At 40.6% G+C, this 13215-nt stretch overlaps 1 protein-coding gene across 2 annotated transcripts in view; it reads left to right on the top strand.

Annotated features, from left to right (window-relative positions):
- Positions 1-13215, top strand: part of LOC109050933 (activin receptor type-1C-like) — an 88971-nt gene that overhangs the window by 18103 nt on the left and 57653 nt on the right. For both annotated transcript variants that reach the window (XR_006155532.1, XM_042730595.1), the window contains exon 2: positions 3277-3507. Coding sequence is in view for 1 of the 2 variants with exons in the window: in XM_042730595.1 (XP_042586529.1) it covers positions 3277-3507 (231 nt within the window). In the remaining variant the exon portion in view is untranslated. The remainder of the gene's footprint in view (positions 1-3276; positions 3508-13215) is intronic.

A 13215-nucleotide genomic window follows, 5' to 3' on the forward strand; every position in this document is an offset into this window, starting at 1 on the left:
AAGTTTGAAAAAATAAGCAGACATCTGCTCTCCATGCTCTAACCATTTTTGTCTCAATCGAAAAAAAAAAAGGCTCTCAGTGCTCGCGTTCTATACATATCAAAAAAGTCAGTAGGACTATTGGAGAATGATAAAATCTCTTCAACAATTTTCTCTTCCATGAGACGCTGTGATTTAGCTATTGTACTACTAAAGTTTCTCAGATATTTTCCGATTTTAATAATTCCCAAATTACATTTAAACAATCCTTCATTTTTGGCTTTTACCCCTGACTCCTAAAAAATCAATGATTCTTTCCATTTCCTGTTTAACTTCACTTAAAGGTATACTCCACCCCAAAAATGTTGTCATTAATCACTTACCCTCATGTCACCCATAAAAGCTTCGTTCATCTTCGGAACACAATTTAAGCTATTCTGGATGAAAACCAGGAGGCTTGTGACTGTCCTATAGACTGCCAAGTAAATTACACTGTCAAGGTCCAGAAAAGTATGAAAAGCATCGTCAGAATAATCCATCTGCCATCAGTGGTTCAACCATAACATTATGAAGCGAGAGAATAATTTTTGTACGTGAAGAAAACAAAAATAATGACTCATTGCATCACTGCGGCACCATTTTGGAGAATATGAGCTGTACGCAGGCAGCATATGCTCTTCTCTGTCAGCCACGCCACACAGATGCACTGTTTTCTTTCAAATCAAAGCATAAATACACATAGAAAACGTATCCTTGTGGCGCGGCTGACACAGAAGAGCATACGCCGCCTGCGTTCTGCTCATATTCTCCAAAATGGCGCTACGGCAATGCGGAGAGACACAGAGGAGATTAATTGTTGAATAAAGTCATTATTTTAGTTTTTTTCACGTACAAAAAGTATTCTCGTCGCTTCATAATGTTGCGGTTGAACCACTGATGGCAGATGGACTATTCTGACAAAGAAATATAGAGTTTAGTATCATCAGCATAACAGTGAAAGCTAACACCATGTTTCCAAGTGATATCTCCCAAGGGTAACATGTAAAGTGTAAATAGTACTGGTCCTAGTACTGAGCCCTGAGGTACTGCTTACTGATTGGTATGATACCTCTTCATTCACTGTCACAAATTAATGGCAGTCAGATAAGTATTATTTGAACCATGCTAATGCACTTCCTCTAATGCCAACATAATTTTCTAGTCTATTCAAAAGAATGTTGTGGTCGATGGTGTCAAATGCGGTGCTAAGATCCAGTAGCACTAATAGAGAGATACAACCATGAGCAGATGATAAGAGCAGGTCATTTGTAACTCTGATGGGAGCAATCTCAGAACTATGATCGTCTATTTACTCAGCTGTTCTTTGTCTGCTGTCATCTCCAGGCACTGAAGTCATGCAGACGATGTGATCTGAAATTGTGCTGTCGTGCTGTCACTCAATCTCTGAGGTAGCTTGGATCTAGGCAAAGGGAAGGGCTTAGCATCCTGTGATCCTTAGTGATCTCTGGAGTATTTATCCAGAAATGAGGAACAGAGTTGGTAGATGGTGTCTTGACCAATCACTCATAGGAACAATGTACAGTTCCTCAGTCTCCTTCCGCAACCATTAAGTGGTTATCAGTATTCGAAGTGGAGTGGTCTTGTATATGAACACACTCTGTAACAACAATGGCAGGACACTAGCGAAGTCTCAGTTCTTGCGCTCTGAACTGCATCCTATGAATACTAAACTGTTAATGGCAAAAAGCTGAATCATCAGCGTACTGCATTGTCACAATATATGTGTAAGTCACTATGTATATGCATTCATTGTGGTAGTCCTAGGTACATGGCAAAAGGGATAGACCCTATATCTTTTTAAAAAGTTGGTTTTTTTTTCAAAAATAAATAAATAAATAAAAAAAAATAACCGGGCCTCTGTGGTTGACAGAATAATTCTATAAAAAATACAGCAAAAATGTAAACATATTTAGGCAAGGTAAGTTTAGCACATTGGTAATTTAAAATGCTTGAAAAGAATTAAAAAAAAATTTAAAATATAAACAACAGATACATAAATACAAAGAGCATGCATAATAAATAAAAAATAATAAAAGCAAAAGAATATATATATAAATATTAAAATGATTTAAAATGCAATGAAATAGTAAAAAAAAAAAAAAAGGATAATACATAAATAAGTGTAGTTAGTTGAATGTAGCACAATGCTCATTGAGTAAATGCTCAGTTAAATGTGTTTTGAGTCTGGATTTAAATGTGGCTACTATTTTAGCACATCTGACATCTGGAAGCTCATTCCAACTGCAGGCGCCATTATAGCTAAAAGCAGACTTACCTGGCTTTGAGTGAACCCTTGGTATTTCTACCTGACTTGATTCTAATGATATGAGTGGTCTACTAGTTTTCTATTCAATGAGCATATCTGCAGTGTTTTAAGGTCCTAGGCCATTGAGTGATTTATAAACAAGTTTAAATAATTTTAAAATAAATTCTTAATGTAACTGGAACCCAGCGTAAAGATATGCTGAGATTTTCTGGTTCTAGTCAGAATCCTGGCAGCAGCGTTCTGGGTGAGCTGCAGCTCTCTAATGGCCTTGTTGAGAAGGCCGGTGGGGAGTCCATTACAATAGCCCACCCTGCTGGTGATAAAGGTCTGAACATGATTTCTTCAAGTGTTTACTGGAAACAAAATGCAAGATTTTTAAGATGATAATATGCTGATTTAGTAATTTGGCAGAGGGAGTCAATGGGGCTGTCATTAGGTGATAAGGCTAGGTAAATCTGTTTTACAAAACAACCTGTAAATTTTACACTTTTAAACTGTAAAAATGAATGAATGAATACATTCATGCATGCTGCATAAATAAATAAACAAACAAATAAATAAATAAAATAAATACATACACAAACAAACCACTCCTTTTTTGATGTTCTCACAACATCAACCATGGCCATATTAAAGTGTCATTTTCAAACAAGACTTCAGCTGAAGTGGACCATTTATCTGGTCAAAAATGTTGTGTGACAAATCATTTATTCCATGACATGTGAAATGCATTTTCTAATCTGACAGACATAGACTAATTTCTTTAAGTTCTATACAGTCCAAACAATCAACACAACTACCAGAACAGTATTATATTTCGCCAAACAACACCACAAAATGGCTTAGTTAAACAGAGTTGAAAAAATTATTTAATAATAATAATAATAATGTATAATAATAATGTTTTTAGCATTTAATAAATTTATTAATTTATTTTTGCCAAATATCAATCTGTTCATCTTTTTTCTCAGCCTTAAAGTGTGCATGTCCCTTGTGTGTAAACCACACCTGTGAGACAGAGGCAGAAGGAGCATGTTGGAACTCAGTAATGCTCATAAACGGGAAGGAGGAGGCCGTGAAGTCTTGCCTGTCCCCATCGGAGCTCAAGGGTCAGGTGTTCTGCTACAGTTCCCGATACGTCTCTAAACGCAACTGCTGCTTTACAGACTTCTGCAACAATGAGACACTACACCTCAATCCAGGTATGACAGACCTTTTACATCTCATTCTTAAACTATCTGGTTCTAAAGAGTGCTATTTAGCATTAATTATTTTAACAGTTTTGTTTTGACTGTAAGGCTTTTGTGTGCAGAATAAAAAAAATCAAATATTTTTTGCTCAGTAAATGGAAACCATCACCATCATGACTTGGTCTCTCGATCACAACACATTTGGAGTGCTGATCCTCTACTTCCACCATAACAAGGCTGGCTGGGTTACTAGCGGATAGCCAAAGGTTATTAATACTGTGTGTATCCTAGCTGGGCAGTTAAAATCCTCTGAGCAGCTGTCTAATAGGTCACAGAGTACTGTTGGCTTGAGACTGGTGCACCAGAGTAAAGGTCAGCAAAGTGTGTCTTTGTGCCTGACCATTTCAGAAAAAAAGCCATTTTAACAAAACCCTTTAAATGATTAACATATTTTCCAGTTTCAGAGCCAAAGTAGTATATCCACATAACATTTGGGGACTCCAGTATTCAGATTAGTGGTCAACAATTATGGGGTTTTCAGAGCCTGAACTATTACATTTGAACCGAAACCGGATGATGTCAATCCCACAAACATAATGTCAAAGATCAAACCATTATAATCAAATGGGAAAATGTCAAAGACTAAAGGGTTTAAATCGAAAGTTAGGACAGTGAGCTTTTGTCTGAGACAGTAAGCTATCTATGGATCAACAATTTTAATCACATCATTCTGCATTTCAGCTCATATTTTCTGCCTTATCAGATTCTCTCTAGAAACTATAGAAGCCTGCTTCCAGAGACAAGATCATACAAGCAGAGAGCAGATCATAAAACCTTGTTTATACTTTTGTTTATACTTTTTGATTGTTGATATATTTGCTAATTGCTACGCTCTCATGTGAGTGACAGGAACAGCGCAGGTGCAGAGGAAAAAGTAGAATTTGCAGAAGATATTGGCGGAAGGGGATGATAATGTTTTAAAGATACAAGATTATGAGCGCACATTATTAAAAAAAATAATATTAATAATGATTATGCACATGGACAAATATATAAAGTTGATACAATTTATAACAAAATGAAGTAAGCAATTAAAGAAAAAAAAATTCCACCTTGATTTCATGGTAACTTTAACTCATTTATCATCTATCTATTTGAATATATTATTATTTGTTATTTGTGATTTTTGTTTAATAAAGAAGTGTGACATCATATCTAAATCTAAAATCTAAACCAGTCGCTAATGTTCATATGGCACTTAAATGTTCTTAAAGATAAATGATATATTATAGATTTAAGTAATATTTTCATAATTCTGTCTTTTAGGAGTGATTCCAGATTATATAAAAAAAGGAATTTAATAAAAAAAAAATCTTATTACATTTCTTTAATATTTATTGACTAGAGCAAAATCAATGTTATGTAGTGGGGACTTTCTGGAATGTTAAGGTTTGTTTCCATTACCTGCCTGTGCATAGGACATCACTTGTGTTTCTTCCAATTTAAGTACTGGCTAAAAATGTGATTCTCCATAAAACTATTCCAGTCTTGGCCAATGAACAGTGTATGTTCTGCCTCTGTTGTTGTGCAAATACATTTTCACAGTTATTGGTGCTGGAGTTCATCAGGTTGTAGGTCAAGCTTTGTGAAACTTAAGGCCCTGTTGAAAATTTGATCACAACATTTTAATAAAGGTTGTTTTGGTGCAATTCTGACAAGCAAGCTGTAAAATTAGTACTCATCACACAATAGATCATTAAAATTACGATTTTATAAACATTTATGCATGTTTTTAATTGCATTAGTACGAAATAAAATCACAAAGTAATACAAAGAGTTTCACAGTACAAAATAAGTGTTAACTGTATTAACTGTAATGAAAACATGAGGTCAGGTTTTAAAAGATTGACTAGCAGTGTTACGTGTATGATCAGTTTGGATTTTTGCATTAAGAGTTTTGAAAATGTTTCTGAGGAACTACATTGTTGGGTGGAAGAATACTGTTTTTATTAATATCATTACACTTTATTTGCTCTGTTTTATTCTGTGAAACCTTACTACATATATGGAATAACTGTTTTATAAAAGCAATAAGCTCCGTGAAGCAGTGGTTTACAGTTTTGTCTTTGGTGTGCCAAAGTGTGCCATTTATGTCTGGTGATGACAACGCCCTGATCAATCAATTTATTTATTTATAAATATTATAAGCTTTAGTTCACATGTCAGGGATGGCCAACTACAGTCCTGGAGCGCTACTGTCCTGCAAAGTTTCAAATCAAATATCAAATCAAATCAAATCAAATCAAATCATGATGTGCAGTTTGAAAAGCTTCTAATTTATGTTACTGCATGGCTCCGGTGTTATTTATTCTCTTTAGTTTATCAGTGCTATTTATAATGTTAAGGTTTTCTAACCATTTGAGATGCTTGATCCTTTCTATAATTCTTAAAAATACAGTATTTTGTTTAGAAATCAAAAGGGTTGGATACGTTTTGTAGTCTGCACCAAATAACACATATGACCTATGTACTGTAGCTGGAGCACACTGTGTGCATGCTTTCACTATACCCTATTTTCCTTATATGAGGGTTACCCAAACCTGTTCCTGTGAATCTACCTTCCTGCAAACTTTAACTCTTAACCTAATCATATACAAATCTATCCACACATTCTTTCTCCAAACTTGTCCTCTCTAGGTTCATGGGGATGGTGGAACGTATCCCAGCATCTCGGGCCACATCCTGGACAGACGTCAATCTCTAATGGTGCTAGAGATTAACTGTAATTTTAAAATGCATATATATCCTAAATTTTGTCTTTGTTCAGGAGCACACTAGCTTATACATTCTCAAAAAAGGGTATAAAAGTTGTCAGACAATATTTGTTCAAAAGGTACGCCTTTGTACCTTATTTACCTTTAAAGGGTGTGTATTACCTTTTAAAAGTTTATATTAGTATCTAAAGTATACATATTACTACCCAATTGTACCCAATGATATAGTACCTTTTAAACTTTTAAGGTACTGCACCAAAGACAGCTTTTGAATGTGTGTCAACACTATGTGTTCTGTGCAGATAATCTGATGGCTGAGCTGCTGAAAGGTGTGGTCATTAATTGATTTGATAGCTCAATGCTTTTCACTGAGCCCAAAACATATTTGTTTCACACTTGTGAATATATTATTCAACATTGATTTTTTTATGCTGTTTTACATTGCGTTTGCTTGTGAAAGGACCTAAAGTATGAGCAATAGTAATAGTGATCTTTCTTTCCTTAGCAGACACCAGTAAATATCAATATGATGGATATGAATTATTGAATCCTTAAAGCCCTGTATGAGATTTTATTTGAAACTGTCTGGTGTTTATTGGTCCTGTAAACAGCTGAGCTCATCTTTGAAATACACTTCTCTGAAACATGTGCTGACACCCTCTTCTCTCCATTTATCTCTGCAGATACTCTATGAAGTTTCCTTCATTGGCTAAAAGCCATTTGGGTCCCAAGTGGACTGACTTACCAGCTGTTTTAGTAAACAGGGGAGGCAAAAGGGAAAATGTGTTTTGAAATACCTTACTCTGGTTAGTCATTGGTGACCCTGTACAGATGTGGTCAGTTCATGGCCCACTGGGCAATTTCAAAAACTCACATTTAATGCTCACATAGTCTATATAGTTGCTTATAGAACTTTTTGCAATACATTTATGGCAGAAAGTTTTGACCCAATATATAAATTATTATTATTATTATTTTTTTTTTTTTTTTTTTTTTTTTAGATGTCTTTTTGCAAAAAACTACAACATATTTGTGTTGTTCAAAACTGACCCTTTCAGTTGGTCACTTTCGACGTCATGTCGGTAACCAATGAATTGGGATCATGCTTCGAGAGACCAATCTACTTTGAGTGTAAACTAAATGAGCCAGTGCACATTGCCATTTGATTATTGATCACAGTGTGAGCATAAAAAGGCAGCAGGTGCAATGCATACCAGCTTTTTGCTTTAGAGCCGATCGATCACATCGTTCTGCTCCTGACTACTCTACTGAGAGAAGAAGACTACACGAAATCAGCGCGCTCTTTGAGAGCTCTTCGTGTTGGCTGTATGGCGCTTCAGCAGCGGTGGTTTCCCATGTCGAGTGGGTTGCACAAATCAGGCTGCACTTCCCCCTGTTTGTGTTGCAGGCAGCCATCTCCCCTGTGTGCTTTAGTGTGCAGTTGTGTCCTAATATCGCCTCCACCCGGAAGGGCGAACCGTGCCTCCCCTCCCGGGTCTGTAGGTACTCGTCTGGCCAGCGATGCCTATACGGCCTGTTGAGAAGCTGCCTCTGCCTTACACGCTATGGCGTTACTGCAAGGTACTGAAGAATCCTCTCACTGCCAATTGTTTTACTCCCTGACCGAGGGAACACTCAGAACGGACGCACTGGCACACAGCTGGCTGCGGGGCCTGCACAAGTATTCATTTGCCCCAGTGAGCCTTCTCGCACAGACGCTTGCAAGGTCAGGGAGGATTAAGAGCAGGTCTTGCTTGTGGCGCCATATTGGCCCACTCGGACCTCGTTTCCCCAAACTAGTGCTCCTCGCAACAGCCCCTCCCTGGCGGATTTCCACTGTGTGCATGCTTTCATTATCCCCTATTTCCCTTATATAAGGGGTACCCAAACCTGTTCCTGTGAATCTACCTTCCTGCAAACTTTAACTCTCAACCTAATCATATACAAATCTATCCATGCATTCTTTCTCCAAACTTGTCCTCTCTAGGTTCATGGGGATGCTGGAACGTATCCCAGCATCTCGGGCCACATCCTGGACAGAGAAAAAATCTGATGATAAACTGAAGTACAGAATGATGTCATCAAAGTTTTTAATCCGTAATGGTGCTAGAGATTGACTCTAATTTTAAAATGCATATATATTCTACATTTTGTCTTTGCTCAGGAGCACACTAGCTTATACATTCTCATAAAAGTTGTCAGACAATATTTGTTCAAAAGGTACTCCTTTGTACCTTATTTACCTCTAAAGGGTGTGTATTACCTTTTAAAAGTTTGTATTAGTATCTAAAATGTACATATTACTACCCAATTGTACCCAATGATATACAGTAGTACCTTTTAAACTTTTAAGGTACTGCACCAAAGACAGCTTTTGTGTGTGTGTCAACACTATGTGTTTTGTGCAGATAATCTGATGGCTGAGCTGCTGAAAAGTGTGATCATTGATTTGATAGCTCAATGCTTTTCACTGAGCCCAAAACATATTTGTTTCACACTTGTGAATATATTATTTAACATTGTTTTTTTTTTTATACTGTTTTACATTGCGTTTGCTTGTGAAAGGACCTAAAGTATGAGCAATAGTATTAGGGATCTTTTTTTCCTTAGCAGACACCAGTAAATATCAATATGATGGATATGAATTACTGAATCCTTAAAGCCCTGTATGAGATTTTATTTGAAACTGTCTGGTGTTTATTGGTCCTGTAGACAGCTGAGCTCATCTTTGAAATGCACTTCTTTGAAACATGTGCTGACACGAAGTTTCCTTCATTGGCTAAAAGCCATTTGGGTCCCTAGTGGACTGACTTACCAGCTGTTTTAGTAAACAGGGGAGGCAAAAGGGAAAATGTGTTTTGAAATACCTTACTCTGGTTATTGTCATTGGTGACCCTGTACAGATGTGGTCAGGTCATGGCCCACTGGGCAATTTCAAAAAACTCACATTTAATGCTCACATAGTCTGTATAGTTGCTTATAGAACTTTTTGCAATACATTTATGGCAGAAAGTTTTGACCCAATATATAAATTATTATTATTATTTTTAGATGTCTTTTTGCTAAAAACTACAACGTATTTGTGTTGTTCAAAACTGACCCTTTGTTCCCTTTCAGTTGGTCACTTTCGACGTCACGTCGGTAACCGACGAATTGGGATCGTGCTTCGAGAGACCAATCTACTTCGAGTGTAAACTAAACGAGCCAATGCACATTGGCATACAATTATTGCATCCAGCTGCAGCTGATCACAGAGTGAGCATAAAAAGGCAGCAGGTGCAATGCATACCAGTTTTTTGCTTTAGAGCCGATCAATCACATCGTTCTGCTCCTGATTACTCTACTAAGAGAAGAAGACTAAATGAGATCAGCGCGCTCTTTGAGAGCTCTTCGTGTTGGCTGTACGGTGCTTCAGCGGTGGTGGTTTCCCATGTCGAGTGGGTTGCACAAATCAGGCTGCACTACCCCCTGTTTGTGTTGCAGGCAGCCATCTCCCCTGTGTGCTTTAGTGTGCAGTTGTGTCCTCAGTGTTTCCCACAGCCTTAAACTGTATTTGTGGCGGCACTCCCCATCCCCCATATATACATATATATGCAAATTCATTTTCTGGCAACAGGAGGCGCTTTAAGAGCGGGAGAGATATAGAATTCTCCGGTAATGGCTGTAAAGCAGCGCTGAGCTCACAAACCCTGCCTTATCAAGCATTACATGCAAAATGTAATAAAAATGAAATCAAAAATTTTCTAAATACAGTCGGTTTCCTTCTGAAATACAGTGATATAAAAACACCTGCACCGGTTTTTGATTTTGAAATGTGCAGTGCTCATGTTTATTCAATGAAGTCAAAGCCTTTTGAAAAATCTATTTGTGGCGGTCAGTTTTGATATTGTGGTGGCCCGCCACAAATAAATCAATGTGTGGGAAACCCTGTGTGTCCTAATAACGCCTCCATCCGGAAGGGCGAACCATGCCTCCCCTCCACTATAAGCGATGCTTATATGGCCTGTGGAAAAGCTGCTTCTGCCTCACACACTACGGCGTTACTGCAGGTTCATCAGGCCAAGGTACTGAAGACCTGCATGAGGGTGGTCAGGAACTGGAAGTTCTGAAAGAGCTCCGAATTTCTACTGACCTCGCTCTCCGAGTGATGAAGGTAACTGTGAGTTCTCTGGGTCGTGCGATGTCCTCACTTGTGGTCCAGGAGCACTATCTCTGGCTGTGTCTTCTCGATATGAGGGACGCCAACAAATTTGGTTTCTTAATGTCCCTGTGTCCCAGACCGGCCTCTTCAGTGACGCAGTTGAGAGCCTGGCCCAGTAGCTCTCGGCTGCACAGAAGCAGACTGAGGCGGTTCATCATACTCTGCCCTTTCATCATACTCTGACTCCACTGGTCCACTCACAAGCCGCCTGAGTTGGGTCCCTGCATTCCACCTAGCTGCCCCACTCCGGGTATGGTGGTGGTTCCCAGGTCCCGCTTGCACGGTATCTGGGTGCCTGGCTGGCGCCACCCAGCCTGTCTCGCTGGCTTCTGCGGACCATCAGACTCGGCTATGCGATTTAGTTTGCCCAGCATCTTCCCAAGTTCAGTGGCATCCGCTTCACGACAGTGAAGGCGGCCGATGCTCCTGTATTGAGTGCGGAGATCGCAGTCCTATTGGCAAAGGATGAGATAGAGCCGGTCCCTCCAGCCGATATGAGGATGGGGTTTTACAGCCATTACTTCATTGTACCCAAAAAAAGGCGGTGGGTTACGACCAATGTTGGACCTGCATGTTATGAACTGGGCCCTTCATGCGGTTACAGTTCAAGATTTTGATGCAGAAACGCATCTTCGGGTGCATCCATCCCTGTGATTGGTTTGCAGCGATCGGCCTGCAGGATGCATACTTTCATGTGTTGATCCTTTTGTGCCACATACCATTTCTGCAGTTTGCATTCAAAGGGCAGGCATACCAGTACAAAGTCTTGCCCTTCAGGCTGTCCCTGTCTCCCAGTGTCTTCATGAAAGTTGCGGAGGGGTTTTTTGTTCTCCTCAGAGAGCAGGGTGTTCACATCACATCTCGATGATTGGTTATTCTAGCACAGTCTCGGGATCAGTTGTGCGAGCACAGATACCTGGTGCTCTGGCACCTCAGCCTGTTGGGTCTTCGGGTCAGTTGGGAAAAGAGCAAACTCTCCCCGATGGAGAGGATCTCTTTTCTCAGTATAGAGTTGGATTCGGTCGACCAGACAGCACGTCTCCAGGTCTCCAGGCATGCTGTGGTTTGCACGGATGCCTTCACCACTGGCTGGGGGGCCACATACAATGGGCATGCATTGTCGGGGGTTTGGACGGGCCCCCATCTGCGCTGGCATATCATTTGCCTAGAGTTGTTAGCAGTGCACCTTGCACTGGCACACAGCTGGCTGCGGGGCCTGCACAGTTTTGCGTTTTCCCCAGTGAGCCTTCTCGCACAGATGCTGTGCAAGGTCAGGGAGGACGAAGAGCAGGTCTTGCTTGTGGCACCATATTGGCCCACTCGGACCTCGTTTCCCCAAACTAGTGCTCCTCGCAACAGCCCCTCCCTGGTGAATTCCTCTGAGGAAGGATCTACTGACTCAGAGATGGGGCACCCTGTGGCACTCACGTCCAGACCTCTGGAAACTTCATGTCTGGTTCCTGGATGGGACGCGAAAATACTCATCTAACAACTCCAAGAGGTAGTGGACACCATCACTTTGGTGAGAGCACTGTCTACGAGACACACTTAAGCCTTGAAGTGGAACCTGTTCATCGAGTGGTGCTCTTCTTGCTGAGAATCCTTGAGAACCGGTAGTAGGCTTGGTTCCATATGTGAGACCTAAGTGGATCCCATATGTGTAAAGTCCACGGTATAGCTTCAGAGCCCGTGTTTCCCGGCAGACTTCTGCCATTTCCAAGAGGGTTACAATCACCACCAATTATCCATATGCACCTAAACGGATGTTCATATGTGTAGTTGCTTCCGAAACCTCCTTGTGGAAGGATGGGGCTTTTCCCAGTGTTATCCAAACTCACTGAGTGGGTAGTGCTATGACAATGGTGAATGGCCTTCTTGTTGCGAACCCCGGCCTACACCAAAAAGGGGTGCAGGTGGCTCGGACAGGGCACTGGAAGGAGCAGCATCCATGGCGCTTTGGTAGAGGATCCCAATTCCTCTGTCACTGACGTGACGTAGAGAGTGACTGACTGAAAGGGAATGTCTTGGTTACGTATGTCCCCATGGCTCCTGTACCACCGCTGAGCGGCCGGGTCACCGGCCTGGCTCCTCGGTGAAAAGCTGGTATGCAATGCACCTTCTGCCTTTTTATGCTCACGCTGTGATCAGCTGCAGCTGAATGCAATAATTGCATGCCAATGTGCATTGGCTCGTTTAGTTTACACTCAAAGTAGATTGGTCTCTCGAAGCAAGACCTGTCTCCATTCCCTCCTTCAGGGAACGAGGGTTACATACGTAACCGAGATGTTTTCTCGCCAACTCTCTAGCCATGTCCACACGAACGAGTGGTTATTTTTAAAACTGCAGCTTTTTCTATGCAGTTTGGCCTTTCATCCACACGCAAACGCAGCGCCAGGTAATTGAAACCAAACATTTTTGAAAACGCCTGCTAGGGTGAAGATTTTCAAAATTTCCGGTTAAAGTGAAAGTGGTGACATTTGCCAAGTATGGTAACCCATACTCGGAATTGGTGCTCTGCATTTAACCCATCCAAGTGCACACACACAGCAGTGAGAAGTGAACACACCATGAACACACACCCGGAGCAGTGGGCAGCTATATATCCAGCGCACGGGGAGCAACTGGGGGTTCAGTGCCTTGCTCAAGGGCACTTCAGCCATGGGTATTGAGGGTGGAAGAGAGGGCTGTTCATTCACTCCCTCCCACCTACAACTCCTGCCAGCACCTAGACTCGAACTTGCAACC

The sequence above is a fragment of the Cyprinus carpio genome, chromosome B9 (assembly GCF_018340385.1).
Source record: "Cyprinus carpio isolate SPL01 chromosome B9, ASM1834038v1, whole genome shotgun sequence".
Lineage (NCBI taxonomy): Eukaryota > Metazoa > Chordata > Actinopteri > Cypriniformes > Cyprinidae > Cyprinus > Cyprinus carpio.